Raw genomic sequence first — 25,378 nt, 5'->3', positions numbered from 1 at the left:
ACATAAAGAAAAATAAATAAAATAAATACATATGCAAAACATAAACAAGAATGAAAACAGCCAATGTAATGTCCCCTAACCCCTTAATCACCATAGCGGTTATTAACCGCTACAGTCATTAAGGGGTTAACCCACCCTCACCCACCACTCTGAAGGCCTACATACTTCAAACATTTCCTTGACTTCGTCTGTCAACTGAAAATGTTCTTCTTTCAGTTTTAAGTTTTCTCTTTGTAATCTTGAATTTTCTCCTTTTTCAGTCTCTGTATTATTTAGGGCCTCTTTGCAGTCCTCCTTCCATTTACACACATCTGCTTTGAGAATGACAATCTCCTGGCGTGAGACTTCCTTCTCTAGGTTGAGGGTCTGAAGCTCCTTCTGAGAGACTTTGAGACCTGTATCAAGATTGACAATAGTTTCTTTAGCAATGTCCAGCTCCTCAGTTAGACTGTGTAGTTCCTTTCTGGAAACTTCCAGGTCTGTGTGGCAGCATTTGGTCTCATGATGTGAGGCATCCAGTGCTCTGCGGAGTGTCTGAACCTCTTTCTGAAATACGTCCACCTCTATCCGGACACTGTTGACCTGCTGTTGTGAAGCATTCAGCTCTATGCGAAGAGTGTAAACCTCTTGCTGGAAGACTGTCATCTGCTTCAGTGCCTCCTCATACTTCCGCTTTAGCGTAGCCACCATTTTATCAGATTGGCTCTGCTTTTCATCCATGGCAGAAATAGTAGTATTTGCAGTATCTAGCTCAGTCTTGAGATCGTCCAATTCTGTCCTGGCTAAAGAGTAAATTGTGAGCACATCTTTTTGTAGCCTCACGTTATTTTTCTGTAGCTCTGTGTAAACATCTTCCTTTTGTTTCAATTGTTCACGGAGCATATCACAGTCATGCCTGGCATTTTTCAGGGCATCTTCAGGGCTGGTCAAGGGATCGTCACTCACTGTTCCGGCTCCACTTCCCTGGGATGGTTGGTTGAGGGTTCCTCACTGTTGGCACCGGACAGACACTTCTTTGGGATACACGACTTCTGCCTTGGGCCCTCTGAATATTCGGTTAACCGCGGGACGAATTCTCCATTTTCTCTAGGCTGCAGGGCAACTCGGTCCCCCTTTCCCTCCACAGGATCTGCGGACATGTCTGTTCCTTCCACGGTAAGTGAAGAACCGCTTTTCTTTTTCTTGTTCCGCTTTTTTGTTTTGGATGACTCCGTCCCATCCGGAATACTGGGGTCTCCTTCTTTATTTGATACTTTAGCAGCTTCATTATATACGCAAGGCTTGCAGTTGCTTTAGCTGACAGAAATATTGGGTGATCTGCTGCTCCCGCTCTTTCTCTTGTCGACCATATTCGTCATCATAGAGGGCGGTCTTTTCTGTTCGTGCCGAGTTCAGGCACCCCCACCATTCTTGGGGTGTTTTGTGGATGTGACTCGGTTCGGGTTCCCCATAAGAGATGTCTTCCTCTTTATTGGACTGGAAGGGCCACTCTTCCGTGGGGTAGGGTTCATTATGGGAACGCTGCATCTTGTCCTCCATTTTTAGGCTATCAGGTGTAATTTTCTTCCTGACCTCAGGAGGCGCAATTGCAGCTGTTGCCACTGTATTTGCTAGAACCCCCAATTGTGGTAGTCCTACAGGTGGGCATATTTTGCTTGTAGAGGTCGTAGCTCTCACAGGCATCTCTGTAGACTTTTCTTTCTTGGGTAAGTTTTACAATATCAGTAGTACTGTGCATGCATTTTCTCTTATCAGGTATACAAGATGTGTAGTTGCTAGGTAAAAACGTCTATTTGCTTTACACCATTTACTTGCTAGATGCATCCCTCCGCTTCAGCAACAGAATTTGGTTTTCTGCTTGAGTTCAGTAATTTTCAGTCTCATCTTTGTGTATTATGGCATTTGTTTGCTAAAAATTCCCCTGCTTCACCACAGTCTTACATCAATTTTCACACTTTTCTGCATATACTCCATTCACAGCTGGTAGTCCTATGCGGTGTGGCAACCTTTATTTTGTAAAATCAGTACCGCTCGTGGGTCACCATCTGTATTTACTGCTTCAGCGAAACTTTTGAAAACAACAAACACCTATACCTTTTTAAGGGCAGACTAACTTCTTGAACCCTGACTATGGCTGGAAGGCAAAACCCCTATTTCAATGACCATATTACACTTTGTGATAGGCAAATAAGGTTTAGCTGCTTCAGCAGTCTCTCTCCTCTTGGGATTGGGGAAAAGAGTCCATCTGTGGTTTTGTAGGTTTCAGTGCAGTGGTGTGTATCACTTTAACTCTGGTCTATGCTGCATGAGTTTTTTTTTTTTTTTTTTTTTAAGTTGCTCAGACTGTTTGTAGGCAAAAAGCATAAAAAAAATTCACAGAAAAAATCTCCGGTCCTTTTTAACTTCAAAGACGACTTCTCATCCCACTTCTGACACCATATGTAGGCGGACGCTCACAGAGGTACACAATGGAGATTTTTATAAGGTGAAATTATAACGAGGCTTTATTTAGAAGTCTTAGTTGTCAGCTCCAGAGATCTGTGTTCTCTTGGTCATTCTCTCCTGGGAGACTCAAGAACCTCTGCTCTGTCTCCAAAGTTTAGCTCCCACGTGAGCTAAGGAGTCTCTCTTCCTGTCTCAAAAGACAGGCTTTTGTAAGCAATCTAATCAGGCAGGTGGTGTTTGTTAATTGACTACCAGCAGTTAACCACCACACTGCTGGATTAGAGGCACATTACCTGAACAGGGATAAGTCCCCTGTTACAGGCTGGTTAACCCCTTCATTACCTTCATAATGAAGTGGGCTTTAAATGCATTTTTCCTGCCTCAGATGTATGCCGCGGGTCTCCAGTGCTGGTATTAATGGTATCAGCTCCGGAGACCCCCGGCATCAATCACAGACAGGAAAAAGGCCTGAGTTTTTTCTAAGTGCCGTTCCGCCGACCATCCGCAGCCTCTCACCATCAACTTGCCTACTTTTTGTGGCATGCCGGATTGCCGTGAAATACCCCATTCTAGAGTGGCACAAAGCTACTCGCCACTACTAGAATTGAGCGTGGTTGAAAAAATGTCTAGTTGCGGCGCAAAGTGCCTTTTCGCCTCGCTGATGGCGGAAAAAAAACCGCCAAGCACATTGGCGGTTTTTTTGCTTTTCGCCAAGTTTTCGCCCCTTACTGAATAGGGGTATGCATTTTTGGCGTGAAAAGGGCGAGAAGTGCCTTTCCGCCGCTTACTGCATGAGGCCCTATGTGTGGTACAGTACATTACCTGATTGGCTCACAGGAGGCTTGATCTTCCACTGCAGAGAGCCTGGATGTACCTGATTCTATCTGGTGACAGCGTGGCCACCTGAGAGGGATCCCAATACAGTAGGATAGTACCTCCCAAGACAATAGTAAATACGCACACAAGTATGGTAAAAGATTATTTACTAAACATGCAACTTAGAGAATAACTATACAGCACAGTACTGTACAGGCCACGCACGGCCGTACCCACCCAGTGACCCGTTCCGGCTAGTATTCACCTTCCCAGACCTGGAGGCACCTAAGCCAGTGGGTGGCTTCTGCATCGCAAGTGGCTAAGGTGGCAAACTCGCGCATGCCCTTGTTTCATTCAGAAGATCCATTTGCCTGGCTTCAGAAGACTAGCAGGCATCTGATTGGCTGGTTGTAAAATTCCCACGCTGGGATTGGCTGTAGTATTTTGTGAATGAAATACAAAATACTATAAGAAACCCTGCAGCCAATCCGGTGTTGAGATTCTCTAAAGTCTGAGTGCCAAGACGGCAGTGGCAAATTTGATATCACCAAAAGATGCTCTTGGAGAATAGACACGAGTCGGCTTCAGAAATGTCAAGGAAGGACATTTTCTAAGCTCCACTTTTCAGGGCCACGTTCTGAGAAGAGAACGTAGCTGTCACGGCTGAAACTTCAAGCCGAAAAGAGTACCAGGACATTTGGTGCTATCTCCCGGTCAAGGGATTTCGCTGTCTCCGGAGCGGATACAGTGGTGGCGTCAGGAACGTCATGCCAATTTGAGTTCAAGAAATTTTCGAACTAAGTCCAGGTCAACTTTAAACTTTGTTTTATGGACTGTAGAAGCTAGAAAAGTCAAGTTTCTCCCCCGAGACGCCCAGTTAGTGTGTCTTTCTCTTGTATTTTGTAATCCACTGGGTGTACGTCTGTTTCAATGGATTAAATTACAATTTATTTTATCATTTAGTTTTGCTTAGTGATATTATTTATTTATTTATAAAATATTTTACCAGGAAGTAATACATTGGGGGTTACCTCTCGTTTTCAAGTATGTCCTGGGCACAGAGTAAAAAAAATAATACATGGTTACAAATACAGTTACATAAATGAACAGAGTATACATTATATACAAGACATTGCGTGCACAGTAAAAGAAAATATATATTATGGGCGTATGAAACAGTTACAGACCAGATTAAAATGTGAGACAGTCTTAGATTTAAAAGAACTTAAACTGGTGAACTTATATGATCCCGATATAAAGGGGTAAATGCCTGGTCTCCCATGACAGTCGGGCCTAGCTGGGGCCTGAAAGGGGACTCTAGGCCTAGTCTCAGGGCCACTAGCACCTAAGACACTACCTCACCCTTCTTTTTCCAGCTCCTGACTGAGCTCGAGGTGCCAGCGTGCCAAATGTATCTCTTTCTGTGCAAGGGATCCTGGCAGCCCTATTGGCTGTTCGCACCCATGTGCCTGCAGCCCCAGTGGCTGCTGGGAACTGTAGTTCCCTCGCGGACCATTCCTCTAATGACTGCCACACTACTAGGCCACTGCACATGCACAAGTTGCACACGGCGCAGGCGCGAATATCTGCAAGACGGCGGCGCACTTACCGGCTTGCGTGTACTGATTGATCTGTGTGGTTGATTGAAGTGCTGGCTGGTTAAAGTGTGTGCAGTTAGAACCAGAAAGAAAGGGAAGTACTGGGTATACTAGCAGGGGTGGCTGTTTTTGGGGAGTGTGCAGTGGGCTAAACTATTTTTAAAGAGTGCTGTAATTTGAAGCCTGTAACTTTTTTTCCCTTTCTCCTGCCTGAGGCAGAGTGGGTGTGGTTGGTTAATTGTCTGGCCTAACACACCTGCAGTGGGTGGGGTTAGTTAATTGATAACCTAACACACCTGGTGGGTGTCCCTATTTAAACAGAGGCTTCTAACGAATCCTGAGCTTGCGTGTACTGATTGATCTGTGTGGTTGAATTAACTGCTGGCTGGTTAAAGTGTGTGCAGTTAGAACCAGAAGTAGTTTGAACAAGGAAGCAGTTAAACAAGGTATAGTTTATTGAAGTACAGTTTACTGTTAGTACTTCTAAACTTCATAGTTGCTAGAATGAGCAGGATTGAAAATGCCACTCAATGCACATCTTGCCACATGTATGTGCACTTGGAGCAGCTGTTCCAAGGAGCATACCGCTGTGAGAAGTGTGAGCAGGTGGTCTCTTTAGAATCAGAGATTGCGGATCTGAAGAGGCAACTTGCAATATTGTGGGACATTGGCAATCTTGAAAGGGAATTAGAGCTCACTGAGCAGGCCCTTGCTTCGACTAGTGGTGCAGATGGTGGCACTTTTAGTGAGGAGCAGGTAGGTAGCTTAGTTGCTGTTAGTGAGGAGCAGGTAGGTTGCTGGGTGACAGTTAGAAGGGGAAGCAGGGGCAATAGGGAGAGGCAGGTTGTTTCTGAGCGGACACATCCCGATAGATTTGCCATGTTGAGTGAAGATATTGGAAATGTTGGGGCAGAAATGGCAAGGCTGGGGGAGACTAATTCCTCTAGCAAACATGGGAATAGTTCCTCCAGCACAGTGGGGACTCAGGATGCTCAGATGCAAAGAAAGATTGTGGTGGTAGGGGACTCCATTATTAGGAAGGTAGATAGGGCAATCTGTTGCCGGGACCACATGAACCGAACAGTTTGTTGTCTCCCGGGTGCTCGGGTTCGGCACATTGCGGATCGGGTAGACAGATTGTTGGGGGGGGGGCTGGGATTGACCCGGCGGTCTTGGTACATGTTGGCACCAATGACAAAGTTAGAGAAGGATGGAGGGTCCTAAAAAATGATTACAGGGATCTAGGCCAAAAGCTTAAGGCAAGGACCTCCAAGGTAGTATTTTCTGAAATACTACCAGTGCCATGTGCTACAGCAGGGAGACAGTCAGAGATCAGGGAGGTTAATGCATGGCTAAGAAAGTGGTGTAGGAAGGAGGGGTTTGGGTTTTTAGAGCACTGGGACTCCTTTTCTGAGAGGTGCCATCTATATTCTAGGGACGGATTGCACCTCAATGAAGAGGGATCTTCTGTGCTAGGGGGGAGAATGCTAAAAAGGTTGGAGGAGATTTTAAACTAGGATGGAGGGGGGAGGGGAATGAAACAGATAATGAACTAAATGGAATAGATGAGGATACAAGGTGGTATGGAGGTAGAATGGGGGCAAGTGCAAGTTTGACAAGCAGTGAGATACCCATACTAAATAGAGATAATACTAGAAAACTTCTAAAGACTAAACCAAGTGGGAGCAGAAAGGAAGGAGCAGATAAGATAATAGTACAGGCTGAAAAAAAACTTAAATGCATGCTTGCTAATGCAAGAAGCCTGACAGATAAAATGGGGGAGCTTGAATTAATAGCTACAAGGGAGCAGTATGATATCATAGGCATTACTGAAACATGGTGGGATGAAACTCATGACTGGACAGTTAATTTAAAGGGGTATTCTCTTTTTCGGAAGGATCGAACAAATAGAAGGATCGAACAAATAGAAGGGGAGGTGGAGTATGTCTATATGTTAAACCAGATCTAAAACCTATTATAAGGGCTGATGTCTATGAAAGGAATGATGAAAATGTAGAGACCTTGTGGATAGAAATTAGCAGTGGAGGTAAAAGTATAAAGAAAATGTTTGTGGGAATATGCAATAAACCACCAAATATCTGTGAGATTGAGGAAGCTAAAATACATTTGCAAATGGAGAAGGCATCAAAACTGGGTCATGTTTGCATAATGGGGGATTTTAATTATCCAGATATAGACTGGGGCAATGAGATTAGCATTACAACAAAAGGAAACAGGTTTTTGGGGGTGCTTAAAGATAATTACATGACCCAAATTATTGAGGAACCAACCAGGAGAGGGGCAGTTCTGGATTTGGTCATATCAAACAATGTAGATAAATATTCAAGTCCTGGAACATTTTGGTAACAGTGATCATAACATGGTCTCATTTGAAATAAATTATCAAAAAACAAATTACTTGGGTTCAACAAAGACTTTAAACTTTAGAAAGGCAGATTTTAATAAACTGAGGTCTAATCTAGTAGTAATACAATGGGATGATGTTTTTGCAGGGAAAATGTAGAAGATAAACGGGCAGTCTTTAAAACATTGTTTGAAAAGCACACTTATCAGTGTATACCCTTGGGTAATAAGTATAAAAGAAATAAGTCAAAACCAATGTGGCTAAATAAACAGGTAGGTGAGGAAATGGACAAGAAGAGGAAGGCGTTTAGATTCTTTAAGTCAGAAGGGACAGAGACATCGTATCAGAATTATAAGGAATGTAACAAAAATTGCAAAAGGGCAATTAAATTAGCAAAAATGGATAATGAAAAAAGGATTGCAATAGAAAGTAAGGTCAACCCTAAAAAGTTCTTTAAGTACCTTAATAACAAAAAAATGAGAAAAGAAAATATAGGACCCTTTCAGTGTGAGATTATTGGAGATAAGGAAAAAGCAGAGGTATTAAACACATTCTTTGCCTCTTTGTTTACCAGGGAAGAATCAAGTTCAATAGTAGCACCACAGGAGGAAGCCACAACCTCCACATTAATGACCAATTGGTTAACTGAGGAAGAAGTTCATAAGCGACTTGAAAAAATTAAAATAAATAAGGCACCTGGCCCCGATGGCATACATCCAAGAGTTCTCAAGGAGTTAAGCTCAGTAATAGCAAAACCATTATATTTAATATTCAATATTAAATATATTTAATATTCAAGGACTCCATTTCCACAGGCTCAGTACCACAAGATTGGCGTAAAGCAGATGTGGTGCCTATATTTAAAAAGGGAGCTAGATCACACCCGGGGAATTACAGACCTGTAAGCCTGACTTCAATAGTAGGGAAACTACTTGAAGGTTTAATACGGGATAATATTCAGGAATACCTAATGGAAAACAAAATTATTAGTAATAGTCAGCATGGATTTATGAAGGATAGATCTTGCCAAACTAACCTTATTTGTTTCTTTGAGGAGGTAAGTAGGAATTTAGACCAGGGTAATGCAGCTGATGTGGTCTACTTAGATTTTACAAAGGCTTTTGATACGGTTTCACACAAGAGGTTGGTGTACAAAATAAAGAAAATTGGACTCAGTAATAATATATGCACCTGGATTGAAAACTGGTTAAAGGACAGACAACAGAGGGTTGTGATAAATGGAACTTTTTCAGGTTGGGCTAAAGTCGTGAGGGGAGTACCGCAAGGATCGGTACTGGGACCCCTGCTTTTTAACTTGTTTATTAATGACCTTGAGGTTGGGATCGAGAGCAAAGTCTCCATCTTTGCTGATGATACTAAATTGTGTAAGGTAATAGAATCAGAGCAGGATGTAATTTCTCTTCAGAAGGACTTGGAGAGACTGGAAACGTGGGCAGGTAAATGGCAAATGAGGTTTAATACAGATAAATGTAAGGTTATGCATTTGGGATTCAAGAATAAAAAGACGACTTACAAATTAAATGGAGATATATTGGGGGAATCCTTGATGGAGAAGGATTTAGGATTGCTTGTAGACAGCAGGCTTAGCAATAGTGCCCAATGTCATGCAGTAGCTGCAAAGGCAAACAAGATCTTATCTTGCATCAAACGGGCAATGGATGGAAGGGAAGTAAACATACACTGGCGACACACTTTATTCGAGCTTGGCTAGTCCCACGAATTCGGGTATACCCGGGTGTATTGAGGTTTGTGACTGTTTTCTGCCCGAGTGCATTGAGTTATTTTCCAAGCAGGGATTGAAGCATTTTATTCCCGCTGGCTGCAATACTGCACAGTATATATATATATACTGCATTACAATTCATGAATTTATGCCATCTGGTAGACACGCGAAGCATTGCAGCCTATTAAATCCTAATCATTATCATTTAACAGATCAGCCGCCCATCAGCCAGGCATGAACCCAGGCTGGGAAGGCAAAGGCAACGGGGCTTGTCAGAGGTGAGGAGTGGCGCATTCCAGGTATCTGCCAGGTACATACTGGGTATTTGCTCGAATAAAGTGTGTCGGTGCAGTATTATGCCCCTTTACAAAGCATTAGTAAGACCACACCTTGAATATGGAGTACAATTTTGGGCACCAATTCTAAGAAAAGACATTATGGAACTAGAGAGAGTGCAGAGAAGAGCCACCAAATTAATAAAGGGGATGGACATTCTAACTTATGAGGAGAGGCTAGCTAAATTAGATTTATTTACTTTAGAAAAGAGGCGTCTAAGAGGGGATATGATAACTATATACAAATATATTCAGGGACAATACAAGGAGCTTTCAAAAGAACTATTCATCCCACGGGCAGTACAAAGGACTCGGGCCATCCCTTAAGGTTGGAGGAAAGGAAATTTCACCAGCAACAAAGGAAAGGGTTCTTTACAGTAAGGGCAGTTAAAATGTGGAATTCATTACCCATAGAGACTGTGATGGCAGATACAATAGATTTGTTCAAAAAAAGGTTGGACATCTTTTTAGATGGGAAAGGTATACAAGGTATACAGGGATATACCAAATAAGTATACATGGGAAGGATGTGGATCCAGGGAATACTCCGATTGCCAATTCTTGGAGTCAGGAAGGAATTAATTTTTCCCCTAAATGGGGTTTTTTGTTTTGTTTGCCTTCCTCTGGATCAATAAGTATAGATATAGGATAAAGTATCTGTTGTCTAAATATAGCATAGGTTGAACTTGATGGACGGAAGTCTTTTTTCAACCTCATCTACTATGTAACTATGTAACCATGGAGCTCCGGCGACCGGATCGCCAGCCCGCCTCGAACGTAAGGGGGACAAAGAGGGGACCTGACCACATTTACATTTTTTTATATATACTCCTCCATTTAGGATTTTATTATTAATATTAATACATTTCTTCTTATTCTTCTGTTTCATGTTCGTGTGCTATGAGGATAACATCAATCGACATATTTACAGTATTATTAGTGTAGGACGTTAGGTAAATGGCTATGTTGTTTGGGGGCAACATACCCATCTGTAGGATGTATTTTAATTATATTTTATATTTTATTCTTATATTATGTATTATATTATGTGTATTTAAGAAATGTTGAGCATGTATTTATTCAATTGTAGGAGATAATATTTTATTCTTTTATATATATTATATGCATCTATCATATATTAAGTATATGTTTTTTTATTGTATCATTCTTATGTATTTTTTATGCACTTTTTATGTATATGTACATTGCGTTATATTTAGTTTAATGACGCTATAGTAATAGATATTAAAGACAGGTATGTCTCAATCTGATAGCCAATAGAATAGGTGTGAAAGATAGAGCAGTGGGTATTTAAACCACTCATGAGGTAGTAGTCAGCCACTCCTGAGGAAGCTGTCATTTGCGTACGGATGTGGTCTACTTAGATTTTGCAAAGGCTTTAGATACGGTTCCACACAATAGATTGTGTACAAAATAAAGCAAATTGGACTCAGTAAAAATATATGCACCTGGATTGAAAACTGGTTGAAGGATAGACAACAGAGGGTTTTCATAAATGGAACTTTTTCAGGATCGGCTAAAGTCATGAGTGGAGTACCTCAGGGATCGGTACTGGGACCCCTGCTTTTTAACTTGTTTATTAATGGCCTTGAGGTTGGCATCGAGAGCAAAGTCTCCATCTTTGCTGATGACTAAATTGTGTAAGGTAGTAGAATCAGAGTAGGATGTAATTTCTCTCCAGCAGTACTTGGAGAGCCTGGAAACTTGAGCAGGTAAATGGCAGGTTTAATACAGATAAATGTAAGGCTATACATTTGGGAAGCAAGAATAAACAGGCGACTTACAAATGAAAGGCGGATAAATATGGGGAAATCCTTGATGGAGAAGGATTTAGGAGTATTGTAGGCAGCAGGCATAGCAATAGTGCTCAAAGTCATGCAGTAGCAGCAAGGGCAAACAGGATCCTATCTCGCATTAAACAGGCAATGGATGGAAGGGAATAAACATAATTATGCCCTTTTACAAAGCATTAGTAAGACCACACCTTGAATATGGAGTAACATTTTGGGCACCACTCCTTAGAAAAGACATTATGGAACTAGAGAGAGTGCAGAGAAGAGCCACCAGATTAATAAATGGGACTGATAATCTAATTTAAGAGGAGAGGCTAGCTAAATTAGATTTATTTACATTAGAAAAGAGGTGTATAAGAGGGGCAATGATAACTATATACAAATATATTCTGGGACAGTACAAGGAGCTTTCAAAAGTACTATTCATCCCAAGTGCAGTACAAAGGACTTGGGGCATCCCTTTAGGTTGGAGGAAAGGGTTCTTTACAGTAAGGGCAGTTAAAATGTGAAATTCATTACCCATGGAGACTGTGATGGCAGATACAATAGATTTGGTCAACAAAAGGTTGGACATCTTTTTAGAAAGGAAAGGTATACAGGGATATACCAAATAAGTATACATGGAAAGGATGTTGATCCAGGGATTAATCTGATTGTCAATTCTTGGAGTCAGGAAGGAATTTTCCCCTTATGAAATATCATTGGATGATACGACACTGTTTTTTTTTGTTTGCCTTCCTATAGATCAATACGTAAGTATAGATATACTGTAGGATAAAGTATCTGTTGTCTAAATTTAGCATAGGTTGAACTTGATGGACGTATGTCTTTTTTCAACCTCATCTACTATGTAACGATGTAATATACATTTTAATATCTTAAGCTTAGTTAAAAGTATAGTTCTTGCTGACTACAGGTCAAATTTAAAAAAATGTTGTACTGAAATAGAATATTGTGTTGTGATAAAGCTAATAAAATTGTATACACAGCTTGTGGTCTAAGTACTACTTTAAAAATATATTATTCTATGTGTCTAACTAAAGACCCAATAAATAAATTGTGAATTATCTTCATTCCATAAATATGTGGGTTAATGTTAATTCTTATGTGATACTAGAATATCTAAAACTATTTTAAATTATCAATAAATCCATATTTTTCACAGTGTCCAAAGTGGAAGTTGTTTCTGGTACATTTGTATGTGAGTAGGTTCCTCTTCATAGCACTCGTGGTACACTTGCCATAGAAACAGTGGGGGTGGAGGAGGATATAGAAATGACTGGCACCATTGTACTGGAAGATCTGATGGAGACCTCACGATCAGCAATGGACTATAAAACAACTTAAGGCTCTTATTTTAAAGGGAAGTTTGAGGGAATGGGAGAGCTTAAGGTGTAACATGTACAGCACATCATCAGTCTCTAGTACCATATCCAAAAAGTAATTTAAAAGAGCATTACCTTTCTTTTTGTAGAAGTTGTATCAAATGAATGATCATCTGTGTTTGGTTCCTCACTTGTACTGGTAGTGTATCCATTGGAGCCATTGAGAATATCGAGCTACAAGAAGACATTAATAAACAAACATAACTGTACTGTAGGTTAATGTTCATTTGATGGTAATTTGGTAATTACAAATAATGTTATAATATTTGTTCAGAATTTATAAAGACATTACCGGTAGAAATAATTTGTGTATGGAACTATTGTTGAATGATAGTAAAAAAAACTATTCTCATCTGACTTAGATTTGCTGTCCACATTTGTACAGTATGTTTCTATATACTGTAGTGCCGATGATTATTCTAAAACAAACCTGGGGCAATCTCCAAAAAGACCCAGGTTCATGCTGGGTATATGCTGGGTATATGCTGGGTACATGCTGCAACATTTCACACATTTCTGCAGACAAACTGAATGGGACTGCCAGGAACCCCTGCTATGTTAATCCGATGGGCTATTAGCCTCTGCAGAAATGTCACTGAAATGTACCCAGCTGGTACCTGGCTAGTTTAAGGCAATTTTAAGGCAAGTTTTAGAATACTCGTTGGCTCGTCTGTACATACAGTATGACTAACACTACATACTGTATAGACATTTTATAAAGTACTATTCTCCTCCTCCCCCCCCCCCCAAAGTTTGGACGATCTCCTATCATTCAATGAATGATTCTGACTGTATTTATCAGACGCTTTTGACTTTGCCACTCTTTTAGGTGCCTTACAGCTTATGCTTAGCTGAATATTGAACAGCAAGTGGGGTTATAGCTACCCTTATTAGCGTATACATGCTAGCTATATTTTATGAGGAGTTGTGTATTTCACTTATGTTGTGATAGGACATAGTCCAAACTTTGCACATTGGTCAGCTAACCCTACCATACTCGTCTCCTTTTTCTGCTGAGTGGTATCATATAGCATTGTCTGGTCTGAATTTGCTCTTAATGGCTACTTAGCGCTGTATACTTGGTTAGATATCCTTTATATGAGGATTTACATCTGAGCACTTTACCCTAAACCACATTTTTTGTGTGCATACAGTATACAGTATGTCATTTATTTCACGTTGATTCAATATGGCCCTAGCAGCATTGATCTCTTGAGGATTCGTGCAGGGAGTCTTTGCTATTTTTTAACCATTTCCGTATTTTTTTTTTATTCTATGTGATATCTAATAAACTTTTGCTTAATTTTGGTAAACCTGTGTGCTCCTTTAGGGACTCTTTCCTCTCTACATAAATATATATATAGTGGGTTTTGTAGTTTTAGCGTGCTGGGAATGTGTGTTAATGTACTTCCTAACTGGTAACAGTTGTTTGGAGGTAAGTGGCCCCTCCTCCCAGAACTCACCCCTCGCCACCTTTTTAACTTGGGAGGTTCTGGCATTTTGCTGAATGGACAGGACTCATTGTTTTTGCTTTCCCTCATACAGATGTAAAAGGAAGGGTTCACAGTTCAGTGTTAGGACCTGCAATCATTTGGTTATACCTTGACGTTTGGTATGCAGGCCTATGATGCTTTGGCCAAAGGGTTTAACTAAATAACCAAGTAAATATTATTATTATTGAAGTATTTAAACTTTATACTTATTACTCTATATGTTTTGTCAATTGGAAGTAGCATTGGGCACCCCTGCCTTTTGTTTGTATGCATTGGCCACGCTCAGTAACACTCCTTTTGATATATATATATATATAATGTGGTGGGTGTTGGAGTTTGAGCATGCTGGGAATGTGTGTGTTAATATATATATATATATATAAAAGTTATGGTGGATAAAAAAAGTGACACAAACCCTCCACAGCAAAGCATATAGCAAATGGAAATATTACTGTATGCTCATTTGCATGTCTTAGACAGGTCTGCAACCCCGCCTTTCACCATTATCACCCGGCACTTTCAATGCAGCAAGGGATTCTGGGAAATGACATGCAAATGAGCACACAGTGCCACCTTTTGCTTCAAAATCATTCAACATGGTTCCTTATAGGCTTAAGCTTGCTGCATGGTCACAGCTTTGAGCGCAGACAGGGTTAAGATACATTGCCAGTAAACCCACCCACAGACAGCCGTTTCAACCTTAATGGGTCTCATCAGTGTGGGGTTGGTTATACTGGCTTTGCACAAATGAAGCAAGGATAGGTTTTACCATACTTAGTTAAGTTATGGAGGGTACAAAAAGTGACAAAAACCCTCCACAGCAAAGCATATAGCAAATGGAAATATTACTGTATGCTCATTTGCATGTCTTAGATAGGTCTGCAACCCCACCTTTCACCATTATCACCCAGCACACAGCACTTCCACTGCAGCAAGGGATTCTGGGAAATGACATGCAAATGAGCACACAGTGGCACAGTGGCAAAAGGTGGGGTGCCGGTATCTCCTATGTATTTAAATGTCCCACGTCACGTGACCGTGGGAATAAAATGCATAGGAGATACCGGCACCCCTTAACGTGTCCTGTATCTCGGGAAGCAGGGGGTCCCCGTACTTCAAATCAATGCGGATCTGCTCCGGAGACCGCCAGCTCATCTACATATTAAATTTTATATGAAAAACTTTTGATGGCTACCGAGATATGTGCCAGGAGAGGCGTCTCTTTCTGCGCAGCTCTCTCTGCAGCTGAAACAAATTGCCGGGTAAGGCCTTTTCAGAGAGGCGATCATCACGTCGCCGGCTGCTCGCCTGTTTTGTGAATTTTGCTATCACAGTAATAGAGCCTTTCTGAATACCCTGATAGCAACGCTAAAACAAACCTGGCGATTTAAATGGGCCGGCAATTTTTTTATGAAGACTTATAACATAGATCCCATAGTGTGCGAGTGAAAAATGTAGAACGTTTTGCATGTAATTTGTGCCAATAGAATGTATTGCAACAAACAAATGAGCACCTCATCTATTTGGCACAGGAACAAATTACTAGCGTACAGCAATAAACCCTTGTTTAGGTACTAAATTCTAGATATTTAGTGCTTGTTACTGTAGCATTTTATATAACCACCACAACGCCCATCCATAAACTAGAACTTACATTTCATTACATGTTAATACTAAATATGTTTGTCCATTATGGGCAATGTCTTATGATTTGTACTTCATTGTCTAATTTGCATTTTCCCCTAATACTTTCTGTATGTTCACCTTTGCTTATACTTGTTTCATTCACAGACTTGTTACTTTGTCAAGTTTCCAATTTCCATAGTCTCTTTACTACAAAGAGCTCTTAGTTAGAATGCTCAATATACTTCCACAGCTGAAGATTAGATGATTTCAGAAATACTAAGTTATTAACACATTTAATAATGCCAGCACCTCTGAAGGTGAAATGAATTGATTTGGAGAAGATGTGCATACAAGTCAAGTCATGTGAGACCATTTCACTCTATTCCAGTTCTCCATGGGGTTCTATATAATAGCATGGTAGAAACAAATAATTTGTACTTGAGATAAGTATGTCAACCTCCAAATTGCCAGACATCCAGAATGCCTCATTGTTGCCATAGTAACATGATCCTTTCTACACTTCTGTCTTGAGTCTAGCCAAGTGCATTGAATTTAGAGTACAAAAAAAGTTATTATTCATTCAGTAAAATATAAACTAAGATTGAACAAAATAAGGGATCTAATTGTATTGGCTAAGAATGCTGAGTAAATTATATCCTTATGGAGCACACAGAATACTAGTCATTGCCATGGAACAGAAATACCCATTTCAGCCTTCTCTGTTTCACTCCCCCCCCCCCCCCCCACCTTTCCTTGGCAGTTCTGCCTGCTAGCTGTATTTGGATGTTACTTTCCTTGCAGTTTCACTCCCAGTGCAGATTGAATGGATACATTATGTTGCCTTTTTTCCTTCCAGTCTGTCACACCCCTGGCAATATCTCCAGTCCTCCAAGTTAATGGGCTTTCCCATTCCCCCATGTCCCTGCTGACAGTTAGTTTAGCCTGACCCCTATCCCTGTGTCACAAGCAGTACCCACTGACTTTACTTCCTGACATTGGCAGAGTGAGTACATTTATGTTACACCCCTATGGCAAGGCCAATTCTTTTCACCTGCCCTTAATTACAAGGCATCCACAGATATACACCTTTCCAACACAAACATCTTACCACAAGAGCCTGTTTTTATTGCTGTCTTCCTAAATAAAGTGAAGAAAATATACAGGACTTGTTGTGCTTTGGAAAGAGGGCTGGGTTCATTCATACCCTAGACATGACCCTGGATCCAGAATAGTGAAAAGAAGACCGTGTGTCTTGGGGATACACAGGAACTGCTACTCACAACCCTTATGCTATACAGAATAGCCTCTGCACCCCAGACAGAGCAGCAGGCTTTATATCAAAGAGCACAGGCTTTCTACAGCAGAAGCCTTACAAACAGCAAGCAGTTTACACTGCACACAGCCTGTAGCAGTACAAGCAAGCAGCTTACACTGCACACAGCCTGCAGCAGTACAAGCAAGCAGCTTTAACCACTTCTGCAGCAGTACACGCAAGCAGCTACTGTACACTGCACACAGAGCCAAGCAGTCTTTACACCAGGCTACAGCACTGCAATCAGACAAGTGCAGTATACACAGAACCTTGATTGCCTTTTTCTGTTTGAGTTCACCCTCTGCACAGCTCCACAGTGAGGAGCTACCATCTCACCCACCCCTGCGCACGTTTCCACGGCTAGCGCCACCAGCACCATGCCACCGGACACCGCCAGGACATGGGTCACAGCCACCGGACACCTGTAAGTACAGCTACCCCTACGCTTACCACTGCAGGACACCTACCGGCACTATCTGAGACAGTCATCCATCGCTGATGCAGGTAACAGACCGCAAGCCACACGCATTGGCTAAAGGCCTACACCCACCTACAGCATGGCAGAACTCAGAACCTCACCAGACATCACGCAGGAGAGTGATCACTCAGTCACAGAGACCACTGCGCAACTGCAACAGGTGCAGGCAGATGCAAGGCCTAAACGGACTGTCACACTGACACAAAAGGCCCGCAAAAAATATGAGACTGACATTGAAGCGCACTGTGCTAAATTAGAGTTGGCCTGGAAAGAACCATGCTTGGGATACGCAATGTCGCCGGCGCTGGCAATTATGTACAACAGCTCGAGCAGGCAATAACTCAATTAAAGATAGATCATGCATGCTACCAAGAGCTGTCAGTGGCATACGTCACTTACTTGGCCAGGGCTAACACCGGCAAAAGCCTGCAAGAAAGGGACTTACAGCATAACATTGACTTGACACGTGATAGCCGCGTGCGAACCTCTATCACGGAAGCCGAGAGTAAGAGAAAAGACCTTTTGCTGAAAACCGCATCACAGCGCTCAAGCACATCCATGCATTCATCAAGGTCAGCAGATCATTGGCGAAGACGGAATTCTTCAACTTATTCAACTCACAAGACAATGCCTCACCCTAAACCCTCAGAACTTGTGCAGGGTCAACTGAGACAACAGGGAGAAGAGCAAGCGGCTACGTGACAACAGGGAGAAGAGCAAGCGGCTACGTCATACGTTCAGTGGATAACAGAGTGAAGATAGCTCTCCCCACCCTCATCGAGTGCAACTACATGGCTGCAAACAGGGATGAGATTTCCACACCAGACGTGGCACGTCATCACCCGCACCTCAGGGAAATAGCCAACTACATCCTGCCGGTAGAACAAGGCGCCAAGATCTTGCTGCTGCTCGGTAGGGTCATCTTGAGGGTGCACAAAGTCCGTAAACAGCGTAACGGACCCCACAACGCACCATTCGCCCAAAGACATGACCTAGGATGGGTGATAGTGGGCAACATGTGTACTGATAATGGACACGAACCAGACTATGTCAACACCCGCAGAACGGTGATAACAGAATGCGGACACACATCTCTCTCCGAACCGTGTCATGGCCATCTCCAAGTGACAGGAAGGCCAAGTGAAGAGAAGAGACAAGGTCATACTCCCGAGACCAACAAAAACATCTTCGCATCAGAGGGATGTGACAATGGCCTAGGATGCTTAGTAGTCCAGACAACTAAGAATGACAACGCGATTCCACCGAAGGAAGAAAGTAACCTCCTGAAGGTGACCGACAAAAGCATCTCCCAAAGGAAAATAAACAATCGAACGGTCCTCCTGCGAGCAATGGCACAGCTAAGACGTACAGCCATTCCTCTCCACAGAATACCAAGTGGCAAAGCAGCCAGCCGCCACGGCTGGTACAGCTGCAAAAGATTGCACCCCGCAGGTGAAGCCACAGGGGCAAAAAGACCGTCCTCTCACACGTCTAAAAAGAGACAGTTGCAGAGACATTTCATAAAGCGATTTACAAGGGCAAAAGAGACTGTTCTTCGTCACATCAGGGACAAAATAACCTCCTGACGGCAGTTAACAAAGAGATATCCAAATTGTGAAGGGAGCGATATTCAGGAACATCCCAAAAAAGAAACACAATAATAGTGTAATAAAATCACACAATGATTGGCTTATTAAAATCTTGGCTCATATGAATCTTCTACTTACAAGAAGTAAGTAAAGAGTCAGCGTTTAGCAGGATAATGGAGCATCAGCATTGATCAGGAAAGCAGGATTGGATATGTTCTTGTTCAGAGTTGTGGTCATGTAAAAAACATTAAGGGAAGACCATAGTATGGACCAATTGGCACAAGTTTATAAGGTAAAAAACATAAGAAATGTACTCACAATATGTACATCAAGTGTAGGCACATAAAGGTATCTTTTTAGGCGGGGTGAGAGTCTGGTCTTTCAGTGTGAAACCTCCTCGATCTGTCCGTGGTAACCGGCGTCTGACGTCACATCCTTCTGAGACGGACTGCTTCCGGTACAGCGGAGGACAGGAGCGGATGGTAAGGCGGCACGAAAAGACTTCACCACGATCTTGGAACAGGAACGGTCGCATGCGGTGTACAGGCTTAGCTCTACGCGTTTCGCTGATCTCACAGTCAGCTTCCTCAGGAGCAATATGGCATCCCCTATGGGTCTATAGCTTATATAGTATGTACAATTAGCAATTAATTAGCGAATTAATCACAAGTTCTCTCTTAAAGGAGTACATAACCATGTGGTTCAAAATCAGACGGACATTTAATAGGTTTTATTAATAATTCAAAAAATATATCTAAAAGTATTAGTAAACAATCTATAATATAATATAATATAATAATAAAAAAACTTTATGCTAAAAAAACATTTTACTAAAAAACTTAAAAAAGATAAGCAGATACTCGTAATGTGGTTCACATAAGAGATGGGAGAGAGGAGACAAAAAGGAGGCATTCATATCTATTCATGGAGTCATATAGGGCATAAATGCTATTATGAGTAATACAGAGATAGAAGAAAGTGCAGTTAAACTAGGGGTAACAAACGGAAAGGCTGATCAAAGGAAAGGTGTGATTTCAAAGTCTGCATTGAGTCCATTAGGTGTTAAAGTATTTAATCTGTGGATCCAATACATCTCACGTTTACTTAGATCACTATCCCGGCTACGACCTCTCCAATGTTGGATTACATTTTCAATGGGGGTGAAAATTAGACCTTTGGGGTTTGAATTATGACAGAGAGCAAAATGCTTTGAAACGCTGTGCGTCATTATGCCTCGTCTGATGGTTAGACTTAAAGTTTTTAAATAAATATTTAGAATGTAATAGGATACCAAGAGGTCTGAGATTTTCAAAGAATCCCTCATCCAATTTAGAGGATGAGGTTTTCGTTAAAAATTGGAATGACACTATGGATACATGCTCCTTTGAGCTGATGAATTTAATAATTAACCAAAAAAAACACATCAAGGAAATTGATGAAGGGGTTACAATTATTGAAGAAACATTAGCTCATTTAGAAGACACTCCAGAATTTATAAATAAGCATCGTAATCTAAAAAGAAAAATTGATAAATTGGAGACTGAATTATACAATAACAAAATGAGCACATTCCAGAGAGACGAAACAGACTATCTGAAAGGAGAGCAAAGAGATTGGAAAAAGAAGAAAAGTAAAACAACACTAGAGAGAATAGAACACAAACAAGAAGAAAAAGTGGAGGATCAATATACTAATTCTAATAGACCATTATCTACATCTTACTACCCCACTTCATATGTAAATAACAAATCAGCAGGATATAAAGAGAACTATATAACTAGACCACCGTGGAATGATAGCAAAGATTCAAAACACTATCAACCCCACTCTAGAAAGGATTACACCTATCAGTATAAGAATCATAGAGAGAAAGATTTTCAGGATGAGAGGGGTCATGGCAGAGAGAGAGAACCACAGAATTTTAGAGAGAGAGAGCAGAGAGAGGGAAGAGAACAGAGGGAGAGGGAACAATGGAAAGAGAGAGAGCAACAGAGAGAGAGAGAGCAACAGAGAGAGAGAGAACAACAGAGGGAGAGAGATTTGAGAGTCAAGGATCAGCAAAAAGAGAGAGAACAACAAAGAGAGAAAGAATATAGAAGAGAAAAGGATCTTAAAGATCAAAAAGAGAGAGAATTTAGACATAAAGAAAGAGAACAACAAAAAGAAAGAGAATCTCAGAAAGAGAGAGAACAAAAAAGAGAAAGGGAACTAAGGAAAGAAAGAGATGATAGAAGAAGGGAGAGGGAAAGATGTGAACTCACAAGACATCCCAAGCCCAGCAGATCCCACTCACCTATTGGAGCCACTGGATCTACTGATTTTTTAGAGATAGGAGATACACTAGATCCATGGAAAATTAAAAATCAATATGCACCACTCTCAGAAAAAGAAGGGGGGAACCACCACTCCAAAAGAGAAAGAAGCAGAGAGGAAAGCGGGGGGGAAGAAAGAAAAAAGAGAGACACAAAAACTCTAGATTACTAGATACTAAAAGTATATTCAATCTTAGCTCCACAACTCTAACCACCCCACAACTTAACCTTATAACCAAAGGATTATATTTCGCGCCTACCACAGGGCCCAATAATTTTGAATTATTTTTGGATGCCAGTAAATACTTGAGGAAACTCACAATTAAACGTTTTTTTCTCAGTAAAAATGCTGAGTCAAGAATGACTAATCTAAATCCTATCATTGAAAAAGAACCAGACATTTATAAACATTCTACACTAAAAAAGAAATCTACGTTTAATCCAATTTACTGTAAAGGTAATCACCTTGAAGTTTTTCACCAGCTTATAACCAAAGATTTTGAGAAATTAACTACTAATAATAAAAAATAAAAATTTACCAACAATCTGACCAAAGAAGAAAGGAGTGCATTAGAAGAAATAACAGAAAATACAAACTTAGTAATCAAACAGGCAGATAAGGGAGGGGGGGTTGTAATCATGAACAGGGAAGACTACCTTAAAGAAGCTACACGCCTTTTGGGAGATACTGACACCTATGAAATCCTAAAAAAGAACCCCACAAAACAATTTACTAAAGATCTTTTGGTACTTCTAGATAAAGGAAAAGAAATTGGAATTATAACAGAACAGGAATACAAATTTCTGTTTAATGAAACTCCTCAGTTACCAATTTTTTACATACTCCCCAAGATACACAAGTGTTTAGACAACCCCCCGGGGAGACCAATAATTTCCGGAATAGACTCCCTCACATCTAACTTATCAGCCTATATTGACAGCTTCTTACAGGAATACGTTAAATCTCTAAAATCATATCTAAAAGATAGTACCGATGTTCTCCAACTTCTAGAGACCATTATCTGGAAAGAGGAATATATTATGGCGACTATCGACGTCTCTTCCCTTTACACCTCTATATCATGCATGATTTAGGGTGTGAAGCTGTTAAACATTTCTTAAATCAAGACTCCGATCTTCACAACACACAAATATAATTCATTTTGGATAGTATTTCGTTTATACTTAACAAAAATTATTTTTAGTTTGAAGATACTTTTTATATTCAGAAATGTGGCACCGCCATGGGTACGAGGTTCGCCCCCAGCTATGCCAATCTCTTTATGGGATTGTGGGAAGAGCATCACATCTGGCATGGTGATAGTCTGGGGTCGGACCTTGTCCTATGGCGGCGCTACATTGATGACATCATTATTATTTGGCTGGGTGACGAACAAAGTCTCAAGTTATTTTTGGAAAATATGAATGTTAATAACTATAACCTAAAATTTACTTCTACTGTAAGCAAAACCTCATTGAATTTTTTGGACCTTAATATTTATGTCCAGGATAGAGAACTTAAAACAAGATCTTTTTTCAAGGACGTAAATAGTAACAAATACATTCTACGTTCTAGCTCCCATCATCCATTATGGATGGACAATGTTCCATTTAATCAATACAGAAGAATGCGTAAAAACTGTACAGATGATGAAATCTTTGAACAACAATGTGAGATATTAAAAACACGCTTTACTCAAAAGGATTATAGTGTAGAAGTTTTAGATACAGCTTTTGAAAAAGCAAAGGTTCTCGATAGGAAAACTTTAATAAAGAATAAAACAACAACAATAAAGAATACAACAAATAATTTTGATACAGCCTTTATGACATCGTTTAATAGAGAAGCAAACAATATTGGAAAAATAATTCGGAAGCATTGGCATGTATTATTAAATGATCCGATATTAAAGAATGAAATCCCAAAAAATCCAAAAATAATATTAAAAAAAGCAAAGAATTTGAAGAATATTATCGCACCTAGTGCTCTTAAAAAGATAGAAAATAAAGATAAGGGGTGGTTTCAAAAACTTGAGGGCTTTTATGGATGCTCAACTTGCAAAGCCTGTGAGCACAAGCAAACTGATAAGAAAAATTTCAGATCAAATAATAAAAATGAAATTTTTAAGATCAAAGAATATATGAATTGTCACACGGAGTACGTAATCTACTTATTAGAAAGCTCATGCAGGCTACAATATGTGGGGAAAACAAAGAGAGCTATAAAAAAACGAATTATTGAGCATCTCAGCAACATCAGACGGGGCATAATGACGCACAGCGTTTCAAAGCATTTTACTCTCTGTCATAATTCAAACCCCAAAGGTCTAATTTTCACCCCCATTGAAAATGTAATCCAACATTGGAGAGGTCGTAGCCGGGATAGTGATCTAAGTAAACGTGAGATGTATTGGATCCACAGATTAAATACTTTAACACCTATGGACTCAATGCAGACTTTGAAATCACACCTTTCCTTTGATCAGCCTTTCCGTTTGTTACCCCTAGTTTAACTGCACTTTCTTCTATCTCTGTATTACTCATAATAGCATTTATGCCCTATATGACTCCATGAATAGATATTAATGCCTACTTTTTGTCTCCTCTCTCCCATCTCTTATGTGAACCACATTACGAGTATCTGCTTATCTTTTTTAAGTTTTTTAGTAAAAAATGTTTTTTTAACATAAAGTTTTTTTATTATTATATTATATTATATTATAGATTGTTTACTAATACTTTTAGATATATTTTTTGAATTATTAATAAAACCTATTAAATGTCCGTCTGATTTTGAACCACATGGTTATGTACTCCTTTAAGAGAGAACTTGTGATTAATTCGCTAATTAATTGCTAATTGTACATACTATATAAGCTATAGATCCATAGGGGATGCCATATTGCTCCTGAGGAAGCTGACTGTGAGATCAGCGAAACGCGTAGAGCTAAGCCTGTACACCGCATGCGACCGTTCCTGTTCCAAGATCGTGGTGAAGTCTTTTCGTGCCGCCTTACCATCCGCTTACCATCCGCTCCTGTCCTCCGCTGTACCGGAAGCAGTCCGTCTCAGAAGGATGTGACGTCAGACGCCAGTTACCACGGACAGATCGAGGAGGTTTCACACTGAAAGACCAGACTCTCACCCCGCCTAAAAAGATACCTTTATGTGCCTACACTTGATGTACATATTGTGAGTACATTTCTTATGTTTTTTACCTTATAAACTTGTGCCAATTGGTCCATACTATGGTCTTCCCTTAATGTTTTTTACATGACCACAACTCTGAACAAGAACATATCCAATCCTGCTTTCCTGATCAATGCTGATGCTCCATTATCCTGCTAAACGCTGACTCTTCACTTACTTCTTGTAAGTAGAAGATTCATATGAGCCAAGATTTTAATAAGCCAATCATTGTGTGATTTTATTACACTATTATTGTGTTTCTTTTTTGGGGTGTTCCTGAATATCGCTACCTTCACAATTTGGATATCTACTACTGCCTATGAGGGAATTCGTACAAATTTCCCTGTGAAGGTTGAGAATTTCTTTGAACACTTTACATATTATTGCTTGTATTCACTATACTGTGTCTTAGCGCCTTCTAAATCACTTGGGTTAACTGGCAGTTAACAAAGAGACACAAAAGCGTTTCACCAAAATACGTGGAGATGTTCTCGTGCAAAAGGAATGCACCGATGACTTATGGTGCACAGCGTTCCAGACAACAAGGGACGATGACAAGCAAACACCATCGAGGGAAGATAGAGGATTCCCGAGGTTAACAGTCAAAGAGCTCTTCAAAGATGGACCGGGCAGTTGGGTGACTCGCTACCATTCCATTCACCAAAAAGATGCCTCCCGAACAATAGAGAACATGCCATCTCTAGGCTCACTTCGCTCCACCGCAACCCACAAAAGGAGCCGGAGACCAAGAATCAAATTGTGGTCTTCACGCAGAAAAGATTCCTTAGCGGACACGCAGAGCCAGCGCCTTCACTGAAGGAAGGTAAAAGATGCCGGCACCTCCCATCATCTGGTGTCCACCACCGTCAGAAACTCA

At 40.6% G+C, this 25,378-nt stretch overlaps 1 protein-coding gene across 7 annotated transcripts in view; it reads right to left on the bottom strand.

Moving 5' to 3' along the window:
* DLG2 (discs large MAGUK scaffold protein 2) overlaps positions 1-25,378 on the bottom strand; it is a 1,892,764-nt gene that overhangs the window by 1,622,761 nt on the left and 244,625 nt on the right. For all 7 annotated transcript variants that reach the window (XR_012800043.1, XR_012800042.1, XM_075592575.1 and 4 more), the window contains one exon: positions 12,578-12,676. Coding sequence is in view for 5 of the 7 variants with exons in the window: in XM_075592575.1 (XP_075448690.1) it covers positions 12,578-12,676 (99 nt within the window). In the remaining 2 variants the exon portion in view is untranslated. The remainder of the gene's footprint in view (positions 1-12,577; positions 12,677-25,378) is intronic.

Source organism: Ascaphus truei, chromosome 3 (genome assembly GCF_040206685.1).
Source record: "Ascaphus truei isolate aAscTru1 chromosome 3, aAscTru1.hap1, whole genome shotgun sequence".
NCBI classification, from domain to species: Eukaryota; Metazoa; Chordata; class Amphibia; order Anura; family Ascaphidae; genus Ascaphus; species Ascaphus truei.
The sequence above is the reverse complement of the archived record's forward strand: the minus strand, read 5'-3'. Positions and strand labels throughout refer to the sequence as shown.